This window comes from Ranitomeya variabilis, chromosome 4 (assembly GCF_051348905.1).
Source record: "Ranitomeya variabilis isolate aRanVar5 chromosome 4, aRanVar5.hap1, whole genome shotgun sequence".
Classification (NCBI taxonomy): Eukaryota; Metazoa; Chordata; class Amphibia; order Anura; family Dendrobatidae; genus Ranitomeya; species Ranitomeya variabilis.
The window spans coordinates 705,536,053-705,555,738 of NC_135235.1; the positions used below are offsets into that span (position 1 = coordinate 705,536,053).

At 43.1% G+C, this 19,686-nt stretch overlaps 2 protein-coding genes across 6 annotated transcripts in view; both read left to right on the forward strand.

Moving 5' to 3' along the window:
• LOC143766486 (uncharacterized) overlaps positions 1-8,521 on the forward strand; it is a 40,595-nt gene extending 32,074 nt beyond the window's left edge. The window contains exons 16-17 of one of the 3 annotated variants that reach the window (XM_077254201.1): positions 596-686; positions 5,399-8,485. In XM_077254201.1, coding sequence (XP_077110316.1) covers positions 596-686; positions 5,399-7,512 — 2,205 coding nt within the window. In that variant the 3' untranslated portion in view covers positions 7,513-8,485. Of the gene's footprint in view, positions 1-595; positions 687-5,398 lie in introns of all 3 variants that reach the window. The other 2 variants (XM_077254202.1, XM_077254200.1) reach the window with 2 other exon arrangements.
• LOC143766495 (uncharacterized) overlaps positions 1-19,686 on the forward strand; it is a 122,563-nt gene that overhangs the window by 26,298 nt on the left and 76,579 nt on the right. The window lies entirely within an intron of this gene.

Sequence of the window (19,686 nt, forward strand, 5' to 3'; positions counted from 1 at the left end):
TGTATAATGCGTCCTATAGTCATATATAGTTGAATAATGCATCCTCTTAGGAGTATAGTGCACCCCAATAGTGGTATAATGCACCCCCATAGTAGTACAATGCACCTCCATAGTAGTATAATGCACCTCATAGTATAATGCCCTCCCATAGTGGTATGATGCACTTCATAGTGTAATGCAGCCCCATAAAAGTATAATGCACCCCCATAGTAGTATAATGCAGCGTCCTACTGCAGCTTTACAAAAAAAAACGTTTATCCTGACCTGGCTGAGATCAAGGGGTGTCCTCCACCTGATACATCTGAGGCATGTACCATCATATGTGAGTGTCATTATACGCCGGCAATGTGCCCTCTGACATCAGCTGCCAGCTTGTGATCTCCTGCAAGGCAACAGATTTTAACTTTGACGATGCATGATCAGTTGAGCCGCTGGGGCCCGTAGAGGAGAGGTGGCCTGCTGCGGGCCCCCTCTGCTCGCCAGACTCTATTCGCCAGTAAGGGCTGTAATGCTCTGATGGCAGGATTAGAGCTGATCATAGATGTGACTATCTTTTCTATTCATCTGTCTGTGACTTTTACAATACTTGCTTCAGGGTGAAGATCTGACCCATATTAATACTACAGAGACATATGTGAGGGGTGATGAGCGGTGTAAAGAGGAGATTCCTACATACGACTACCCAGGTGAGTAGTAACCACTAAATGCAGAGAAGTCACAGATTCTTCTTAGTCACCGGCTATTGCTGCTTTTTCGGTTTGTATAGCCCGGTCATATCACAATCGGGTGTTCACCACTTTGCCTCTAGACCTCAACATTCTCCTCCATCCAAACTTTGACACATCAGCTCTGAACTGTTATAAAAAAAAGTATTTGAATGTCTAATATTTCTTCTTGAAACTGATCTGACATCTAGCATTGGTCCTTATAATAGTTTAGATTGAAAGAGCCACTGAGCCCCATACTCTAATTACCCCAGAGAGGTTTCACCACTAGTTACTCATTTATTACTGACTAGATGGTGGCCCGATTCTAACGCATTGGGTATTCTAGAATACGTATGTAGTTTATTTATGAAGTTTTCAGAATAATGCAATTTATACACAGGATTCAGCTGGCCGCTGCCAATTAGCAAAGCGTGGCTCAAATTCCGCGGCAATTCGCGGGCGGACTGCGCCTGTCGCTGATTGGTCATGCCCGGCCACGAACAATCAATGAAGCCAGGGCCGGCTCCAGGTTTTTGAGGGCACCGGGCAAAAGAAGTCTCGGTATGTTTCCACGTTCAGGAAACGCTGCTTTTTTGACGCTGCGTTGAGCCGCAGCGTCAAAAACGCAACGTCCAGATGTTACAGCATAGTGGAGGGGATTTCATGAAATCCCATCTCCACTATGCATTAAAAGACGCATGCGGCATACCCGCGAAAACACACATGTGGCGCGTCTTTTAAGAACGCAGCATGTCCTTACATTGCTGAAACAATGCAAGGACAATGCAGGTGACCTGCCAGTGACCTCAGGTGCAGATTTGGTCAGGATTTTACCTGCATAAAATCCTGACCAGATCCTGATGCAATCGTGAACGTGGACATATACCCTAAGTGGGCCCCCATCTTTAACACATACCACGATTCATGATGCACAGATACAGCAGAGAAATATAGCACAGCCAAGTAGCATATAACACAGCCCACATAGTATATAACACAGCCCACATAGTATATAACACAGCCCACATAGTATATAACACAGCCCACATAGTATATAACACAGCCCACATAGTATATAACAGCCCATGTAGTATATTGCACAGCCACGTAGAATATTGCACAGCCACGTAGAATATTGCACAGCCACGTAATATATTGCACAGCCACGTACTATATTGCATAGCCATGTAGTATATAGCACAGAGATGTAGTATATAACACTGCCCACGCAGTATATAACACAGGCCACGTAGTATAGAGCACAGCGATGTAGTATATTGCCCAGCCACGTAATATATACCACAGCCACGTAGTATATAGCACAGCTCATATAGTATATAGCACAGAGATGTAGTATATAACACAGCCCACGTAGTATATAGCAATGTGGGCACCATATCCCTGTTAAAAAAAGGAATTAAAATAAAAAATAGTTATATAATCACCTTCCGTTGGCCTCCGGATCCAGGCGAGGCCTTTACCGATGCTCCTCGCGACGCTCCGGTCCCAAGAGTGCATTGCGGTCTCTCGAGATGATGACGTAGCGGTCATCGCAGACTGCAATGCATGGACCGGTCACCGGAGTGTCCCGAGGAGCGGGAAAGGCGCCGGAATGTGAGTATATAATGATTTTTTTTTTTATTATTATTATTTTTAACATTAGATCTTTTTACTATTGATGCTGCATAGGCAGCTTCAATAGTAAGAAGTTGGTCACACAGGGTAAATAGCAGCGTTAACGGAGTGCGTTACACCGTGGCATAACGCGGTCCGTTAACGCTGCCATTAACCCTGTGTAAGCGCTGACTGGATGGGAGTCTGGAGCCGGCACTGACGGCTGGGAAGTAGGGAGGGACTAATTCTCGGCCGGACTGTGCCCATCACTGTGCCCATCGGCCTAGCGGCCGCGACCAATCAGTTACGCGGGATTTCCGGGACAGACCGACAGAAGTGACCCTTAGACAATTATATAGTAGATGAAGACTGTTGAATTTGATCATTTAAGTAGATGTGTTATTAACTTAGGTCACAGTTTTTGACTACAGTAGTTACTGCTCAAATCCTTTGACTTAACCACTTCCCGCAGCCTTTTTTTGTTGCTAATCAGGACCCAATTTTTCGAACCTGATGTGTGTCACTTTGTAGTGATAACTTTGGAATTCTTCACAAAGGATAATAGAAAACAAATGGACCTTACAAATTATTTTCCAACTTCTCTTGAATGTGACAGTACCCTATATACAATTGTACACTACTGTCTGGGCACATGGCAGGGTTAAGAAGTTATTTAGCTATTTGACTGCAGATCTTGCAGAAATAGTTTGCAGATACGATGCATTGGGGGCTCTGTTTGTGGTCACCTGGCAGCTCAAAAGATGGCCACCATGAGCAGACTTGGCGCTATCTACTCCATTTTACAGATCCCAGGGATTGCCTTGTTCACTTACTTTAACCCCTCTACTTGGGTCTGATCTTAGACAGAGAAGGAACAGATGATTGGCCTCGGGGAGACCAAAACATCCAACACCACGGAGACACCATCACGTGTTTCTCAACGCAGTGATCCAGAACACTGCCCCCATCCCTTATGGGAAATATGCAAATGCATGTAGGATAGCTGCGGAGACACCATCACGTGTTTCTCAACGCAAGCAGTGAATAGCCAGACCTTTCCCCGGGAAGGAACAACCACGGGAAGGGCAGCATCCAGTAAAGGAAGACATCCAATACAGGAAAACCACCTATGCCAAGCATGGTATCCATCCACAGACAGCTGTTTCGGGGTGTTTGCCCCTCATCAGTGTGGAGTAGGAATCTGGCTATTAGGAGCAGTGCCTAGTAAAAGGCTGTGAAGGAACAGATGATTGGCCTCGGGGAGACCAAAACATCCAACACCGCGGAGACACCATCACGTGTTTCTCAACGCAGTGATCCAGAACACTGCCCCCATCCCTTATGGGAAATATGCAAATGCATGTAGGATAGCTGCGGAGACACCATCACCCCATAAGGGATGGGGGCAGTGTTCTGGATCACTGCGTTGAGAAACACGTGATGGTGTCTCCGCGGTGTTGGATGTTTTGGTCTCCCCGAGGCCAATCATCTGTTCCTTCACAGCCTTTTACTAGGCACTGCTCCTAATAGCCAGATTCCTACTCCACACTGATGAGGGGCAAACACCCCGAAACAGCTGTCTGTGGATGGATACCATGCTTGGCATATGTGGTTTTCCTGTATTGGATGTCTTCCTTTACTGGATGCTGCCCTTCCCGTGGTTGTTCCTTCCCGGGGAAAGGTCTGGCTATTCACTGCTTGCGTTGAGAAACACGTGATGGTGTCTCCGCAGCTATCCTACATGATCTTAGACAGAGACCCCTAGGCTTTGGCCATGGTGTTACCTTCTGTTATGTGATGCGAGATGTAGCAAGAATAGTCAGGTAACTGGGTCAGTGCCAGGAGAACAGAGAAAATACAAAATCAGAAGACACAAGAGTAGTCAGTAAGCGAGCCGAGGTCACAACAGGAAACAAATAAACAAGCCGGGAGAGGAGCACAGAGGAATTAACCAGAGGAGAAGGCTGTATCTGACAGCTTCCAGCAATATGCTTCTAGCTTTAGGAGGGCGTGGTGCTTTCCAACTGGCTGGAGCAGGGAGCTGGACAACACATATCCATACTGCCAGACTGGATGGTACTGCAAATCCCAGGCACCCTAATCTCAGTGACAGTGCAGAGCCTTCGTCGCCCAGAGCTTCTGTTTTCGATGTCTCCTCCATTACCAGTGCCGCCTGTACAGTGAATAAGGTCGTGCCTGGTAACAGAACCAAACATCACAGGAGCAGATTCCAGAGGAGATAGGACATACCATATGCAGAAGCCCTAATATGAGAAAATGGCAGAAAACCAGAGCAGTAGAAATCCCCATAAATTTACTTCATTTTGGAAATTATAACCCTCAGAGGATTAATGTATTGTAGTATGTTCACCCCAGAGCCACTTTCCGGAAATTAGCACGCAGTGGATGCTGGAGAGTGAAAATTGCAAATATGTCATTTTATTACCCAACACACAGTGCCCAGATTGTGGTCCAGGAGACACACACATTGTAAATTAAGTGGGTCCTTATCACTATAGTAATGCCAAATACATTATTATTTATTATCATTATTCATTTTTATAGCGCCATTTATTCCATGGCACTTTACACGTGCTTTATACATGGATGCTAAATGTGGTTTGGGCACACTGCAAGGCTCAGAAGCGAGGGGAAAATTTGACTTTGGGAGAGCGGATATTGCTGGATTGGTGTATGGAAGCCATGGTGCTTTTCAAGAGCCTTTGAGCCACTTGTAATGTAGAAACCTGTTTTTCACTGACAGATGATGGACCTGAGTGGGGACTTGTTTTTTTGGGAGATGAGTAGAAGGTTTATTGGTATAATTTTCCTCAACATAACATTGTTTTGTGACTTTTTACTCTATATTTCGGAGGCAGAATGGACAAACAGTTGAACACCACACTACTGGTTCATCCTATGAGGTTTTCTTATAGACTGTGAGCTGTCATTGTCTTAGTGAATAATTACATATTCAACATAACTTGTCATGTTGTGGACAGTTTACGTACAAATGTTAAAATAAGTAAAATTTTAAGGATTTTTTTATGAAAACTAATTGGTTTTATTTTTAACAGATGACTGCACCAGGCGTTCAGAGGGGCAGCTGACATCTTCAGTTTTTAAATCAGATAATCTTGAGATCCCACAGGATACAATTGAAGTGAATGCCATTACTCCAGATATACCATCATCCCTTCACAGCAAAGATCTATCGTCTGATCTTTTGAAACAGGTCCTGTCTTCTGATTCATTACCGACTACTAAGGAAAAGCAAAGTCTCAAAATAAGCATTAAAAAACAAATTGGTCCTGAAGTAAAGAAGCCATTTTCACTTTTAGAATATGGAAATAATTTTCCCCTCATAGAATCTTTTCTTAAGCATCAAAAAATTCACACAGCAGAGAATAGATTTTTTTGTTCCAAGTGTGGGAGATGTTTTAACCAGAAGTGGAATCTTGTTATACACCAAAGAACTCACAAAGGGGAGAAGCCTTTTTCATGCTCAGAATGTGGTAAATATTTTACACACAAATCAAGTTTTGTTGAGCACCAGAGAACTCACACAGGAGAGAAGCCTTTTTCATGTTCAGAATGTGGGAAATGTTTTACCCACAAATCAAATTTGGTTAAGCACCAGAGAACTCACACAGGTGAGAAGCCTTTTTCATGTTCAGAATGTGGGAAATGTTTTAACCGCAAATCATATTTGGTTAAGCACCAGAGAACTCTCACAGGTGAGAAGCCTTTTTCATGTTCAGAATGTGGGAAATGTTTTAATCAAAAAACACATCTTGATAGCCACCAGAGAATCCACACAGGGGAGAAGCCTTTTTCCTGTTCAGAATGTGGGAAATGTTTTAACTGGAAAGCACATCTTGATAGCCACCAGAAAATCCACACAGGGGAGAAGCCTTTTTCCTGCTCAGAATGTGGGAAATGTTTTATCCAGATATCAGATTTGGTTAAGCACCAGAGAACTCACACAGGTGAGAAGCCTTTTTCATGTTCAGAATGTGGGAAATGTTTTAATCAGAAAGCGAATCTTGATAGCCACCAGAGAATCCACACAGGGGAGAAGCCTTTTTCCTGCTCAGAATGTGGGAAATGTTTTAAATTGAAAGCGCATCTTGATAGCCATCAGAGAATCCACACAGGGGAGAAGCCTTTTTCCTGCTCAGAATGTGGGAAATGTTTTAAATTGAAAGCGGATCTTGATAGCCACCAGAGAATCCACAGAGGAGAGAAGCCTTTTTCATGTTCAGAATGTGGGAAATGTTTTAACTGGAAAGCGGATCTTGATAGCCACCAGAGAATCCACAGAGGAGAGAAGCCTTTTTCATGTTCAGAATGTGGGAAATGTTTTAACCGCAAATCAGATTTGGTTAAGCACCAGAGAACTCACACAGGTGAGAAGCCTTTTTCATGTTCAGAATGTGGGAAATGTTTTACCCGCAAATCAAATTTGGTTAAGCACCAGAGAACTCACACAGGTGAGAAGCCTTTTTCATGTTCAGAATGTGGGAAATGTTTTAATCAGAAAGCGAATCTTGACAGTCACCAGAGAATCCACACAGGGGAGAAGCCTTTTTCCTGCTCAGAATGTGGGAAATGTTTTAAATCGAAAGCGCATCTTGATAGCCATCATAGAATCCACACAAGGGAGAAGCCTTTTTCCTGTTCAGCATGTGGGAAATGTTTTAACTGGAAAGCGGATCTTAATAGCCACCAGAGAATCCACACAGGAGAGAAGCCTTTTTCATGTTCAGAATGTGGGAAATGTTTTAACCAGAAATCAGATTTGGTTAAGCACCAGAGAACTCACACAGGTGAAAAGGCTTTTTCATGTTCAGAATGTGGGAAATGTTTTAACCGCAAATCAAATTTGGTTAAGCACCAGAGAACTCACACAGGTGAAAAGGCTTTTTCATGTTCAGAATGTGGGCAATGTTTTAACCGCAAATCAAATTTGGTTAAGCACCAGAGAACTCACACAGGTGAGAAGCCTTTTTCATGTTCAGAATGTGGGAAATGTTTTACCCACAAATCAAATTTGGTTAAGCACCAGAGAACTCACACAGGTGAGAAGCCTTTTTCATGTTCAGAATGTGGGAAATGTTTTAGTCAGAAAGCAAATCTTGCTAGACACCAAAGAATTCACACAGCGGAGAAGCCTTTTTCCTGTTCCTAATGTGGGAAATGTTTTACATGGAATTCAACTCTTTAATAAACATCAGAGAAGTTGCACAGGGGAGAAGCCTTTTTCGTTTTGTTTTAAATTTCTTTTTATTAAATTTTACACATATAACAGACAATTAACAAGTAACAAGTGGTTTATAAGATACATCCTTAATTTGCCTATCCACACTCCGGGAAGGCCAATCCATTATAATCAAGTAGTAATAGTAACGACCGTATGATCAAATAATAAATTTGCAGTGAGAAAAACAGAATTCAATAGATTTCACTCTCGTCGTCTTGTATCTTCCCAAAGGCCAAACCCAAAGTAGGGACCTGCAACTCACCAAAACAACATTTATTCAACAAACAAAAAAGAGTAGGAGAAAGAGAAGGGAAAGAAGGTGGGGGAAAGCAGGGTTCGGGGTTGATTCCTCCGAAAGGAGAGGATCCGGTTTGTCCTAATGTAGATAAGGGGAAATTAAAAGGGGAAACATCGGAGTGATTACTTTGGAATTAAGAAGAAGTCCATACATAGAAAGAGTCTATTAATTGTTGATTATAGCCAGATATTCGTCGCTAGATCTGAAAGATTTCCAGGGAGCCCATGTTTTGTAGAATCTCTCTTGTGAAAAATAAATAAGTGAGGAGATTTCCTCTACATAGAATAACTGGTCCACTTTATTAGCCCAGTCCGAAAGGTTCGGGCAGTTTTTAGTCAACCAATGGACTGGGATAAGAATCTTAGCTGCTGACAAAAGGAATGCCAATAAGATTTATTTTTATATTTAGAGTTATCTCCCTTCCAGTTCAAGAAAATAAGTGTTAGGGAAGGTGGGTGTAATAAATTGCATATTTTAGTTGTGTGTTCTAATACTTCCTTCCAAAAGGGTTGTAATAATTCACAAGACCACCACATATGCAAAAAAGTACCAGTTTCTTTAGAACATTTCCAACATGTTGATGAGGATTTAGTGTACCATAAGTGTGATAGAGTCAGGGTAGTGTACCATCTAGTGACTACTTTATATGAATTTTCCTGTACCCTTATACAACTCGATGGGCCATGAGAGTTTTTGTAGATTTGGTCCACCTCCCAGTCCTGTAATTCAATACCAAGGTCTTTTTCCCAATTGTGTATATAAGCTCGTTTGAGTGTGGTATTGTTAATCACAATTGCCTGGTATATTTTGGTCAGGACACCCCTTGGTGAGTTCTTATGAACTAGAAGTTTCTCAAACATTGTTAGTTCCCTATGAAGGTGTCCAACTCTGAGGTAGCTTTTTATTGCATTTTTAAGCCTATTATGATGAAGGAAGCTTAGATGATGTTGAGGGAATTTTGTATGAAGTTCCAGGAGTGGGAGTAAAGTGCCATCGATCATTATACACTCTAAATTGTCTCTGATCTTGTGTAGAGGGTCCGAATTTATGTTTAGTGAGTCATTCGTATAGAGCTCTGGAAGATCAGCCACCCTGACTAATGGAGATGGTAATGGCATAAGCGACTGTGAATGTCTTAACCATGTTCTAATAATATTTTTGGATATAGCAATTTGGATTTTTAGCTTATGAGTGAACTCCTTGGAAGCGTACATTATTGCATGTAGAGGAACTGGGATTGTGTTGTCTGCGATTTGTGTCCAGAGTTTCTGGGCATCCCCTCTCCACCAGTCTACTATTAAGGATAACGTCGCTGCAGTATGATATTTTTGAGTGTCTGGGGCCCCCATGCCTCCTCTAGATTTGGGAAGGTAGAGTGTTGCATAATTAAGCCTAGGTCTAGAACCCCTCCAAATATACCTCCCAAAGATCGAACGGATTCTTGAGAAAAATGCTGCAGGGACATTAATTGGTAACATTCTAGAAATATAACTCAATTTAGGAAGTATAAAGCCCTTCAAAAGATTCTTCCTTCCTATCCATGAGACATACGGGGCATTCCAAGACTTAATACTACCATAGAATTAATGAAGTAGTGGGGTATAATTAAGTGAGAATAGTGAATGCCAGTGGGGACTTAGTTTAATTCCTAAATATTGGATAAATTTCGAGTTCCATTTTATTGGTAGTTTGGATTTAATGCTTCGGATGGTTTTTTGGCCTACATTTATGCTCATTGCTTCCGATTTGTCTAAATTAATTTTAAAATTTGATAAAGTCCCAAACTTCTCAAACAGACCCAATACCGCCGGGATTTCCCTCTCAGGATTAGTTAGCGTTAAAAGTAAGTCATCGGCGAAGGCCGCTACTGTGTGTTGAACCCTCAGCACGGCCTCCCACAATGTCTTGTTGCTACCTAATATTTTGAATTAAAGTTTCAATTGATAGGACAAACAGTGTGGGTGACAGTGGACATCCCTGTCGTGTACCGTTCTTAATTTCGAAGGGGTCAGAAAGGTCATCATTTACCCTCACTTTAGCAGTGGGGGAGTTATACATTTGAAAGATAGCTTTTTATTAGAGTCGGAGGAAAACCAAAATGGCTCAATGTCTCCTGCATGAAGGTCCAGTCCACCCTGTCAAACGCTTTCTCGGCATCTGTACCCATCAAAACCAGTGGTTCGCTGCGTGTGAGAGCACATTGCATTAGATATAATATTTTCAAGGAATTGTCTCTTCCTTCTCTGCCCCTTACAAAACCTGTCTGGTCTGGTAGGACTAATGAGCTCAGCACTAGATTGATCCGATTAGCGATCATCTTTGCAAACAATTTGAGATCATTGTTTAGCAGGGAGATCGGTCTGTAGTTGCTACACACTTCGGGGTCCTTGCCCTCTTTGTGTATGAGAGAGATATGTGCCTCTAATGTTTGTTTTGAAAAGGGCAACCCTCCCAATATTCCATTAAACAGCTTCAAAAGAAGGGGGTTTAGGGTCTCTTGAAAGGCTTTGTAATAAGAATTAGGAAGTCCATCCGGTCCTGGACTTTTACCCATTGGGCTGTTTGACAGGGTGGACCGGAGTTCGCCCAACCCGAAGGGGGCTGCCAATTCAGTTTGCTGGGTCTCATCGAGGGATGGGAGTTTAAGTGATTTCAGGAATGTGTTAATCTCCATTTTCCACTTAGTTAATTGGTCAACGGTCTTCCCCGGTCGTATATTATATAAGGCGGCATAGTAGTCTCTGAAAGCGGAAGCAATTTCCTCTGGGTTTTTAGTGGCAACTCCCCTTGGGGTCTTTAATGAGTAAATTAATGCCTTTGCTTTCCTTTTTTTAATCATTGTTACCATGAACCTTGACATTTTATCTCCGTGCGCAAATATCTTGTGTTTCCATCTAGTGTAAATTTTCAGTGAGTCTAGGTTTAGATGATCCTTCAGGGTTTGTCTCTTTTTTTAAAGTGATGTCAGCACTTGAGGATTTAGCGATAGTTTGTGGTAGTGTTCCAGTGCCTGGATCTCTTTATAAAGGGAAACAACTTCTGTCTGTCTTTTCTTATTTTTATATGAGGACAAGGAGATCATCTCTCCTCTTATTACCGCCTTATGGGCTTCCCATACCATCGCAAGGGATATAGTATCTTGATCATTAATTTCAAAGAATTCTCTTAATTTCGACAGTATCTTATCCCTGGCTGATTTTGTCCGTCAATAATGTCTCATTTAATCTCCACACGTTGTTTTTACGTCTATGCCCGATCTGTATTTTGCTAATAAGAATCGAATGGTCTGAATGTACATTAGGGGTTATCTGTATATCTTTTAGAAGTGGGAACATCTGAAGTGGGACGAAAAGATAATCAATGCGGCTATAAGACGATTGTGTTTGAGAAAAGTGTGTATAATCCTTGGTGGTAGGATGAAAGTACCTCCAAGCATCTATTAATTGGTGGTTGTTAAAAATTGAACGGATACGCTTGAGCGCTTTTTTGGGAACATTAGATTGCCCCGTTGAAGAGTCTATTACCGGTTACAGTGGAGTATTGAAGTCTCCTCCCATTATCAATGGGCCTTCAATAAAACTGTCTACTTCTTTCATTGTTTTGGCCAGACATAAATCTTGTTTTGTATTGGGTGCGTAGACATTGCCTATTGTGACCAATTTGTGTGCAATCTTTCCTTTAATAAAAATGTACCTGCCCTCCCTATCTCTGAGAGTATCTACCAGTTGGAAGGGAGTGCATTTAGAAATGGCTATCGCTACTCCTCTAGATTTCCTGGAAGTCGAGAAGGAATGGTACCATGTATTAAAGTAGTGTTTTTCAAAATTTGGGGATTTGTCTTGGATAAAGTGAGTTTCTTGTAATAACTGAATATCTACTTCTAGTTTCTTGATATGTGCTAGTACCTGGGCTCTCTTGATCGGCGCATTTAGGCCTCTTACGTTATATGAAGCGATGGTAGTATCTTTAGTTTTATCCGTCATTTCGAGTCTAGGAAAAGGTTGAATCTCCGATGTCCATGTAGGTTTGTACACCGGCAGGGGTGGGATGGGTGGTCAAGGGGAGGAGAAAAAGAGAAAGAAGAGTGAGTAAACAATAACATTGCAACATTAACAGGGGCTCGTCGCCCAATAACATATGCAAAAACCATTTTGGCTTTTTTGGGTGGTACCTAGCTGGTAGTAAAGGTAAGAAATAACAACAAACATGACCCACTGATAATCCATCTATACCCAAGAGTTTCTATAAGTAGTAATAACTATGACTGTTTTTAGGAACAGTCTAAAGAAGTATTCATATATCAACTTAAAAGTGGCTCAAGTAAAGAAAAAGTTCACCAGATGTTAAAAAGGATCATCTCTGGGACTTCATTTGGCGTTTTTTAGGTCTTTGACCCTTTGGGTTATCAGTAGTGCTCCAGGGCTCGTGGTCCGGGAGGTCCGGTAGATGGAGATCAGTATGAATCATTCTCAGGTCAGGAATTTGATCCAAGTGAATGTCCAAGTCTCCACTGTTGTGAATTTGGATTCTGGGCTCCCCCGGTGGCCGCTTGTGGAATTGGACTTGTCATCCTCTTTCCTGTTTCACCTGGTTCCATCAGTAGTGGGTGTCGCTATTTAAGCTCATTTCTCTGGTGGTTTCTTGCCGGTCAACAATGTTATCTGATGCCTCTCAGTGCTTGTTCCTGCTTCTGACAACTACTAGATAAGTTGGACTTTTGTCCATGTTTCGTTTTGCCTATTTGTTCCAGTTCACAGCTGAAGTTTTGTTACTGTGTCTGGAAAGCTCTCGTTGATCAGGGATTGCTACTCTGGCGTTATGAGTTAATGCCAGAGTTTAAGGTAATCTCTGGATGGTGTTTTGTTAGTGTTTTTCTGCTGACCATGAAAGTATACTATCTGTCTTCTGCTATCTAGTAAGCGGACCTCAAATTTGCTAAGACTATTTTCCTGCTGCGTTTGTTGTTTCATCTGAACTCACCGTCATTATATGTGGGGGGCTACTGTCTTCTTTTGAATATTTCTCTAGAGGTGAGCCAGGTCTTATATTTCCCTCTGCTAGCTATTTAGGTCTTAGGCCAGAGCTGGGCATCTAGCAATAAATAGGAAATGCTACCTGGCTATTTCTAGTTGCGCGGCAGGCTTAGTTCATGGTCAGTATAGTTCCATCTTCCGAGAGCTTGTCCCTCTATAGGCTTGCTATGATCTCTGCCTGCAGAGATCATGACAGTTTGACCGGCCCATAAAGTGTTAAAGACCCAGGTTGAGAAAGGAGAGTTATAAGAAGTCTGCTGGAATTTTTTTTTTTTTTTTTTTTTTTTTTTTCCTCCAGTTTGCCTTGCTGCAGTCTTTTTTCTCTCTCTCCTCCTAATCTCTGTATTGCTCTGTGTGCACCTGACAATAATGGATCTTCAGAGTGTAACTGCGGGTTTGAATAATCTCATCACGAAAGTACAAAATTTACAAGATTTTGTGGTACATGCTCCAGTATCTGAGCCGAGAATTCCTTTGCCGGAGTTCTTCACAGGGAATAGAGCTAGCTTCCAGAATTTCCGAAATAATTGTAAGCTTTATTTGTCCCTGAAGTCTCGTTCAGCTGGAGACCCTGCTCAGCAGGTTAGGATTGTGATTTCCTTGCTCAGGGGTGACCCTCAAGATTGGGCCTTCTCATTGCCAGCAGGGGATCCTGCGTTGCGCGATGTGGATGCGTTTTTTCTGGCCTTGGGCTTGCTTTATGAGGAACCTCATTTGGAACTTCAGGCAGAAAAAACTTTGATGGCACTATCTCAGGGGCAAGACGAAGCTGAGGTTTACTGCCAAAAATTCCGTAAATGGTCTGTGCTTACTCAGTGGAATGAGTGCGCCTTGGCGGCAACTTTCAGAGAAGGTCTCTCTGATGCCGTTAAGGATGTTATGGTGGGGTTCCCTGTGCCTGCAGGTCTGAATGAGTCCATGACAATGGCTATTCAGATTGATAGGCGTCTGCGGGAGCGCAAACCGGTGCACCATCTGGCGGTGTCTATGGAAAAGACGCCAGAAAGTATGCAGTGTGATAGAATTCTGTCCAGGAGCGAGCGACAGAATTTTAGACGGAAGAATGGATTGTGCTTCTATTGTGGGGATTCTACTCATGTTATATCAGCATGCTCTAGGCGTACAAAGAAGCTTGATAAGTCTGTTTCCATTGGCACCATTCAGTCTAAGTTTATTTTGTCTGTAACCCTGATTTGCTCTTTGTCATCCATTGCCACGGACGCCTATGTTGACTCTGGCGCCGCTCTGAGTCTTATGGATTGGTCCTTTGCCAATCGTTGTGGTTTTGATTTAGAGCCTTTGGAGACTCTTATTCCTCTGAAGGGGATTGACTCCACCCCATTGGCTAATAATAAACCACAATACTGGACACAAGTAACCATGCGTATCAATCCGGATCACCAGGAGATTATTCGTTTCCTGGTGCTGTATAATTTACATGACGATTTGGTACTGGGATTGCCATGGTTGCAGTCTCACAATCCAGTCTTGGACTGGAGAGCAATGTCTGTGTTGAGCTGGGGATGTAAGGGTATTCATGGGGACTTACCTTTGGTTTCTATTTCGTCGTCCATTCCCTCTGAAGTCCCTGAGTTCCTCTCTGATTATCAAGACGTCTTTGACGAACCCAAGCTTGGGTCGTTACCTCCGCACCGTGAGTGCGATTGTGCCATAGATTTGATACCGGGTTGCAAATATCCAAAGGGTCGTTTGTTTAATCTGTCTGTGCCGGAACATGCTGCTATGCGGGAATATATAAAGGAGTCTTTGGAAAAGGGACATATTCGTCCATCTTCTTCTCCCTTGGGAGCTGGGTTTTTCTTTGTCTCAAAAAAGGACGGCTCTTTGAGACCATGTATTGATTATCGGCTTCTGAATAAGATCACTGTTAAGTACCAATACCCATTGCCATTGCTTACTGATTTGTTTGCTCGTATAGAGGGTGCTAAGTGGTTCTCTAAAATTGATCTTCGTGGGGCGTATAATTTGGTGCGGATCAGGCAGGGGGATGAGTGGAAGACCGCATTTAATACGCCCGAGGGCCACTTTGAGTATTTGGTCATGCCTTTTGGTCTTTCTAATGCCCCTTCAGTTTTCCAGTCTTTTATGCATGATATTTTCCGCGATTTTCTGGATAAATTTATGATAATATATCTGGATGATATTCTGATTTTTTCTGATGACTGGGACTCTCATGTCCAGCAGGTCAGGAGAGTTTTTCAGGTTCTGCGGTCTAATTCTTTATGTGTGAAGGGGTCTAAGTGCGTTTTTGGGGTCCAGAAAATTTCCTTTTTGGGGTATATTTTTTCTCCCTCTTCCATTGAGATGGATCCCGTCAAGGTGCAAGCTATTTGTGACTGGACTCAGCCCTCCTCTCTTAAGGGTCTTCAGAGATTTTTGGGCTTTGCCAACTTTTACCGCCGATTTATTGCTGGTTTTTCGGATGTCGTTAAACCACTGACTGATTTGACCAGACATGGCGCTGATGTTGCTAATTGGTCCCCTCATGCTGTAGAGGCCTTTCAGGAGCTTAAGCACCGTTTTGCCTCTGCCCCTGTGTTACGTCAGCCTGATGTGAATCTGCCTTTTCAGGTTGAGGTTGACGCTTCGGAGATCGGAGCTGGGGCAGTGTTGTCGCAGAAAGGTTCCGACTGCTCCGTCATTAGGCCTTGTGCTTTCTTTTCTCGCAAATTTTCGCCCGCAGAGCGGAATTATGATGTTGGGAATAGGGAGCTTTTGGCCATGAAGTGGGCGTTTGAGGAGTGGCGCCATTGGCTAGAGGGGGCTAAGCATCAGGTGGTGGTATTGACTGACCACAAAAATTTGATTTATCTTGAGACTGCCAGGCGCCTGAATCCTAGACAGGCGCGCTGGTCTTTATTTTTTTCTCGCTTTAATTTTGTGGTGTCATACCTACCGGGTTCTAAGAATGTTAAGGCAGATGCCCTTTCTAGGAGTTTTGACCCGGACTCTCCTGGTAATGCTGAACCCACAGGTATCCTTAGGGAGGGAGTAATTTTGTCGGCCGTTTCTCCTGATCTGCGGCGGTCCTTGCAAGAGTTTCAGGCGGATAGACCGGATCGTTGTCCGCCTGATAGACTGTTTGTTCCGGATGATTGGACCAGTAGAGTCATCTCTGAGGTACATTCTTCTGCATTGGCAGGTCATCCCGGAATTTTTGGTACCAGGGATTTGGTGGCAAGATCCTTCTGGTGGCCTTCCCTGTCACGAGATGTGCGAGTCTTTGTGCAGTCATGTGACATTTGTGCTCGGGCCAAGTCTTGTAGTTCTCGGGCTAGCGGACTGCTGTTGCCCTTGCCTATTCCTAAGAGGCCTTGGACACACATCTCGATGGATTTTATTTCAGATCTGCCTGTTTCCCAGAAGATGTCTGTCATCTGGGTGGTCTGTGACCGTTTCTCTAAAATGGTCCATTTGGTTCCTCTGCCCAAGTTGCCTTCTTCTTCTGAGTTGGTTCCTCTGTTTTTTCAGAATGTTGTCCGATTGCACGGTATTCCTGAGAATATTGTTTCTGACAGAGGTACCCAATTTGTGTCTAGATTTTGGCGGGCATTCTGTGCTAGGATGGGCATAGATTTGTCTTTTTCATCTGCTTTTCACCCTCAGACTAATGGCCAGACCGAGCGGACTAATCAGACCCTGGAGACATATCTGAGGTGTTTTGTCTCTGCTGACCAGGATGATTGGGTTGCTTTTTTGCCATTGGCAGAGTTCGCCCTCAATAATCGGGCCAGCTCTTCCACCTTGGTGTCCCCGTTTTTCTGTAATTCGGGGTTTCACCCTCGATTTTCCTCCGGTCAGGTGGAATCCTCGGATTGTCCTGGAGTGGATGCGGTGGTGGAGAGATTGCATCACATCTGGGGGCAGGTTATGGACAATTTGAAGTTGTCCCAGGAGAAGACTCAGCGTTTTGCCAACCGTCATCGTCGTGTTGGTTCTCGGCTTTGTGTTGGAGATTTGGTGTGGTTGTCTTCTCGTTTTGTCCCTATGAGGGTCTCTTCTCCTAAGTTTAAACCTCGGTTCATCGGCCCTTATAGAATATTGGAGATTCTTAATCCTGTTTCTTTCCGTTTGGACCTCCCTGCGTCCTTTTCCATTCATAACGTTTTTCATCGGTCGTTATTGCGCAGGTATGAGGTACCTGTTGTACCTTCAGTTGAGCCTCCTGCTCCGGTGTTGGTTGAGGGTGAGTTGGAGTACGTTGTGGAGAAAATTTTGGACTCTCGTGTTTCCAGACGGAGACTCCAGTATCTGGTCAACTGGAAGGGTTACGGCCAGGAGGATAATTCTTGGGTCAATGCATCTGATGTTCATGCTTCTGATCTTGTTCGTGCCTTCCATAGGGCTCATCCTGGTCGCCCTGGTGGATCTGGTGAGGGTTCGGTGCCCCCTCCTTGAGGGGGGGGTACTGTTGTGAATTTGGATTCTGGGCTCCCCCGGTGGCCGCTTGTGGAATTGGACTTGTCATCCTCTTTCCTGTTTCACCTGGTTCCATCAGTAGTGGGTGTCGCTATTTAAGCTCATTTCTCTGGTGGTTTCTTGCCGGTCAACAATGTTATCTGATGCCTCTCAGTGCTTGTTCCTGCTTCTGACAACTACTAGATAAGTTGGACTTTTGTCCATGTTTCGTTTTGCCTATTTGTTCCAGTTCACAGCTGAAGTTTTGTTACTGTGTCTGGAAAGCTCTCGTTGATCAGGGATTGCTACTCTGGCGTTATGAGTTAATGCCAGAGTTTAAGGTAATCTCTGGATGGTGTTTTGTTAGTGTTTTTCTGCTGACCATGAAAGTATACTATCTGTCTTCTGCTATCTAGTAAGCGGACCTCAAATTTGCTAAGACTATTTTCCTGCTGCGTTTGTTGTTTCATCTGAACTCACCGTCATTATATGTGGGGGGCTACTGTCTTCTTTTGAATATTTCTCTAGAGGTGAGCCAGGTCTTATATTTCCCTCTGCTAGCTATTTAGGTCTTAGGCCAGAGCTGGGCATCTAGCAATAAATAGGAAATGCTACCTGGCTATTTCTAGTTGCGCGGCAGGCTTAGTTCATGGTCAGTATAGTTCCATCTTCCGAGAGCTTGTCCCTCTATAGGCTTGCTATGATCTCTGCCTGCAGAGATCATGACACTCCACATACTCGACTAATGTCCGAAGATGTTCTGACTGTAAACCTCTTACCATTGGCGGTTATAAGTAGACCAAAAGGGAATAGCCAGCGAAAAAGAAAACGTCTTTCCTTGAGAACGTCTGTCAGAGGCCTCAACAGGTATCTTTTGGTAAGAGTTGATGGTGCAAGGTCTTGAAAAATCTGGATTTTGGAGGTTTTGTATGTCAGGGTTTCTAAAGATCTGGCATTCTTGATGATTTTCTCTTTCACTCGGAAGTCTAGGACCTTGCAAATGATATCTCTTGGTCTCTCTGATATTTTGGGTTTGGGTTTCAATGCTCTGTGTGCTCTCTACAGAATCAGAGCCTCTCCATTACTAAGTTTCACCAACGGGAGAAAGAGCTCTTGGAGAATAGCAGGAACATCTTCCTGGTCCGGTGCCTCCGGAACTCCCCACACTCTCAAATTGTTTCTTCTATTTCTGTTTTCTATATCCTCTACTGAGGTGTACAGAGTGTTAAGATGGTCCTCCTGTTGACGTATTCCTGTGGAGAGATCTCTAGCATAAGTTGTGAGTTTCGTGTGGATTTCCTCCAACTCCTCTACTCTATTACCAATGTGTTGTATGTCTTTCTTAATTTCAGAAAGGTCTTTAGATAAAGGTGCTAGAGCAGTAGTTAGGATGTTTTTAATGAAACTTCTTTATCGGTTTGTCGGGGTCATCCAGATCAGACGAGCACCCTCCCCAATCTCCAGAACTTAGATCATCTGGGATATCTTTATTACATGGTGAATTTTGTTTCTGGCCCCCAGGTTTTGTTATAAATTTCTCCATATTATTATTTGGAGGTTGTCCGCCTTGCTCCGTGGAACGACCAATTTTGACCATAGTCTCTTTAATAGTATCTTCCTGTTTGTCTTCCTTTTTTTTCCCCTTCCTTCTTTCTTTCTCTATCCCTTTTCTTTTTTTTTTTTCTTTCATTCTAATTATGATGTGTAATTTCCCTGTGAGAGATAGATCTCAGAAACAGTTTCCTTACAAGTTTTCAGAGGTACTGAGCAGTAAATGTTAATAAAGAACTTCTCTTCTTGCTTAAATTTTTGTCGCCACTAGATGGGGTGTTTGCTCCAGTTTTACTCCTCCTATGAAAAGTCAAAAAATAGGAAAGTGCAGATAGTAATTTTCTTAACTATACATTTATGGGTATTAGTTAATGAGAGTTGTCATGTAGAATTCCAAAGTAAAGCATGTTGCTGTTGTTAAGAATGGTATATTCCAGCTATGTTTATTCATGGACCCCTCAAAACATGCTGTGACTCCTTATCAAATGTTCACACGGTAGTATTTAGCTGTATGTAAGAGGTAAATGCAATTATTTAGCCTTATTAAGATTTATCTATAAAAGTCAGAGGATGAGTACTTCAGATGGAGGGGGTATTGTTGTGAATTCTGCTTTTGGGCTCCCTCCGGTGGTTGTAGGTGGTAATGCAGTTGTCCCTGGGTTGCAGTCCTGGTCAGGTGTGTCTGCTGATTGCAGTTCTGACTGGGGTATTTAGGCGTTCAGGATTCATTAGTCCTTGCCAGTTGTCCATTATTTTGGGAGGTTTGTCCTTGCCTGGTTCCTTCTGCCTTGCTGTCAAATC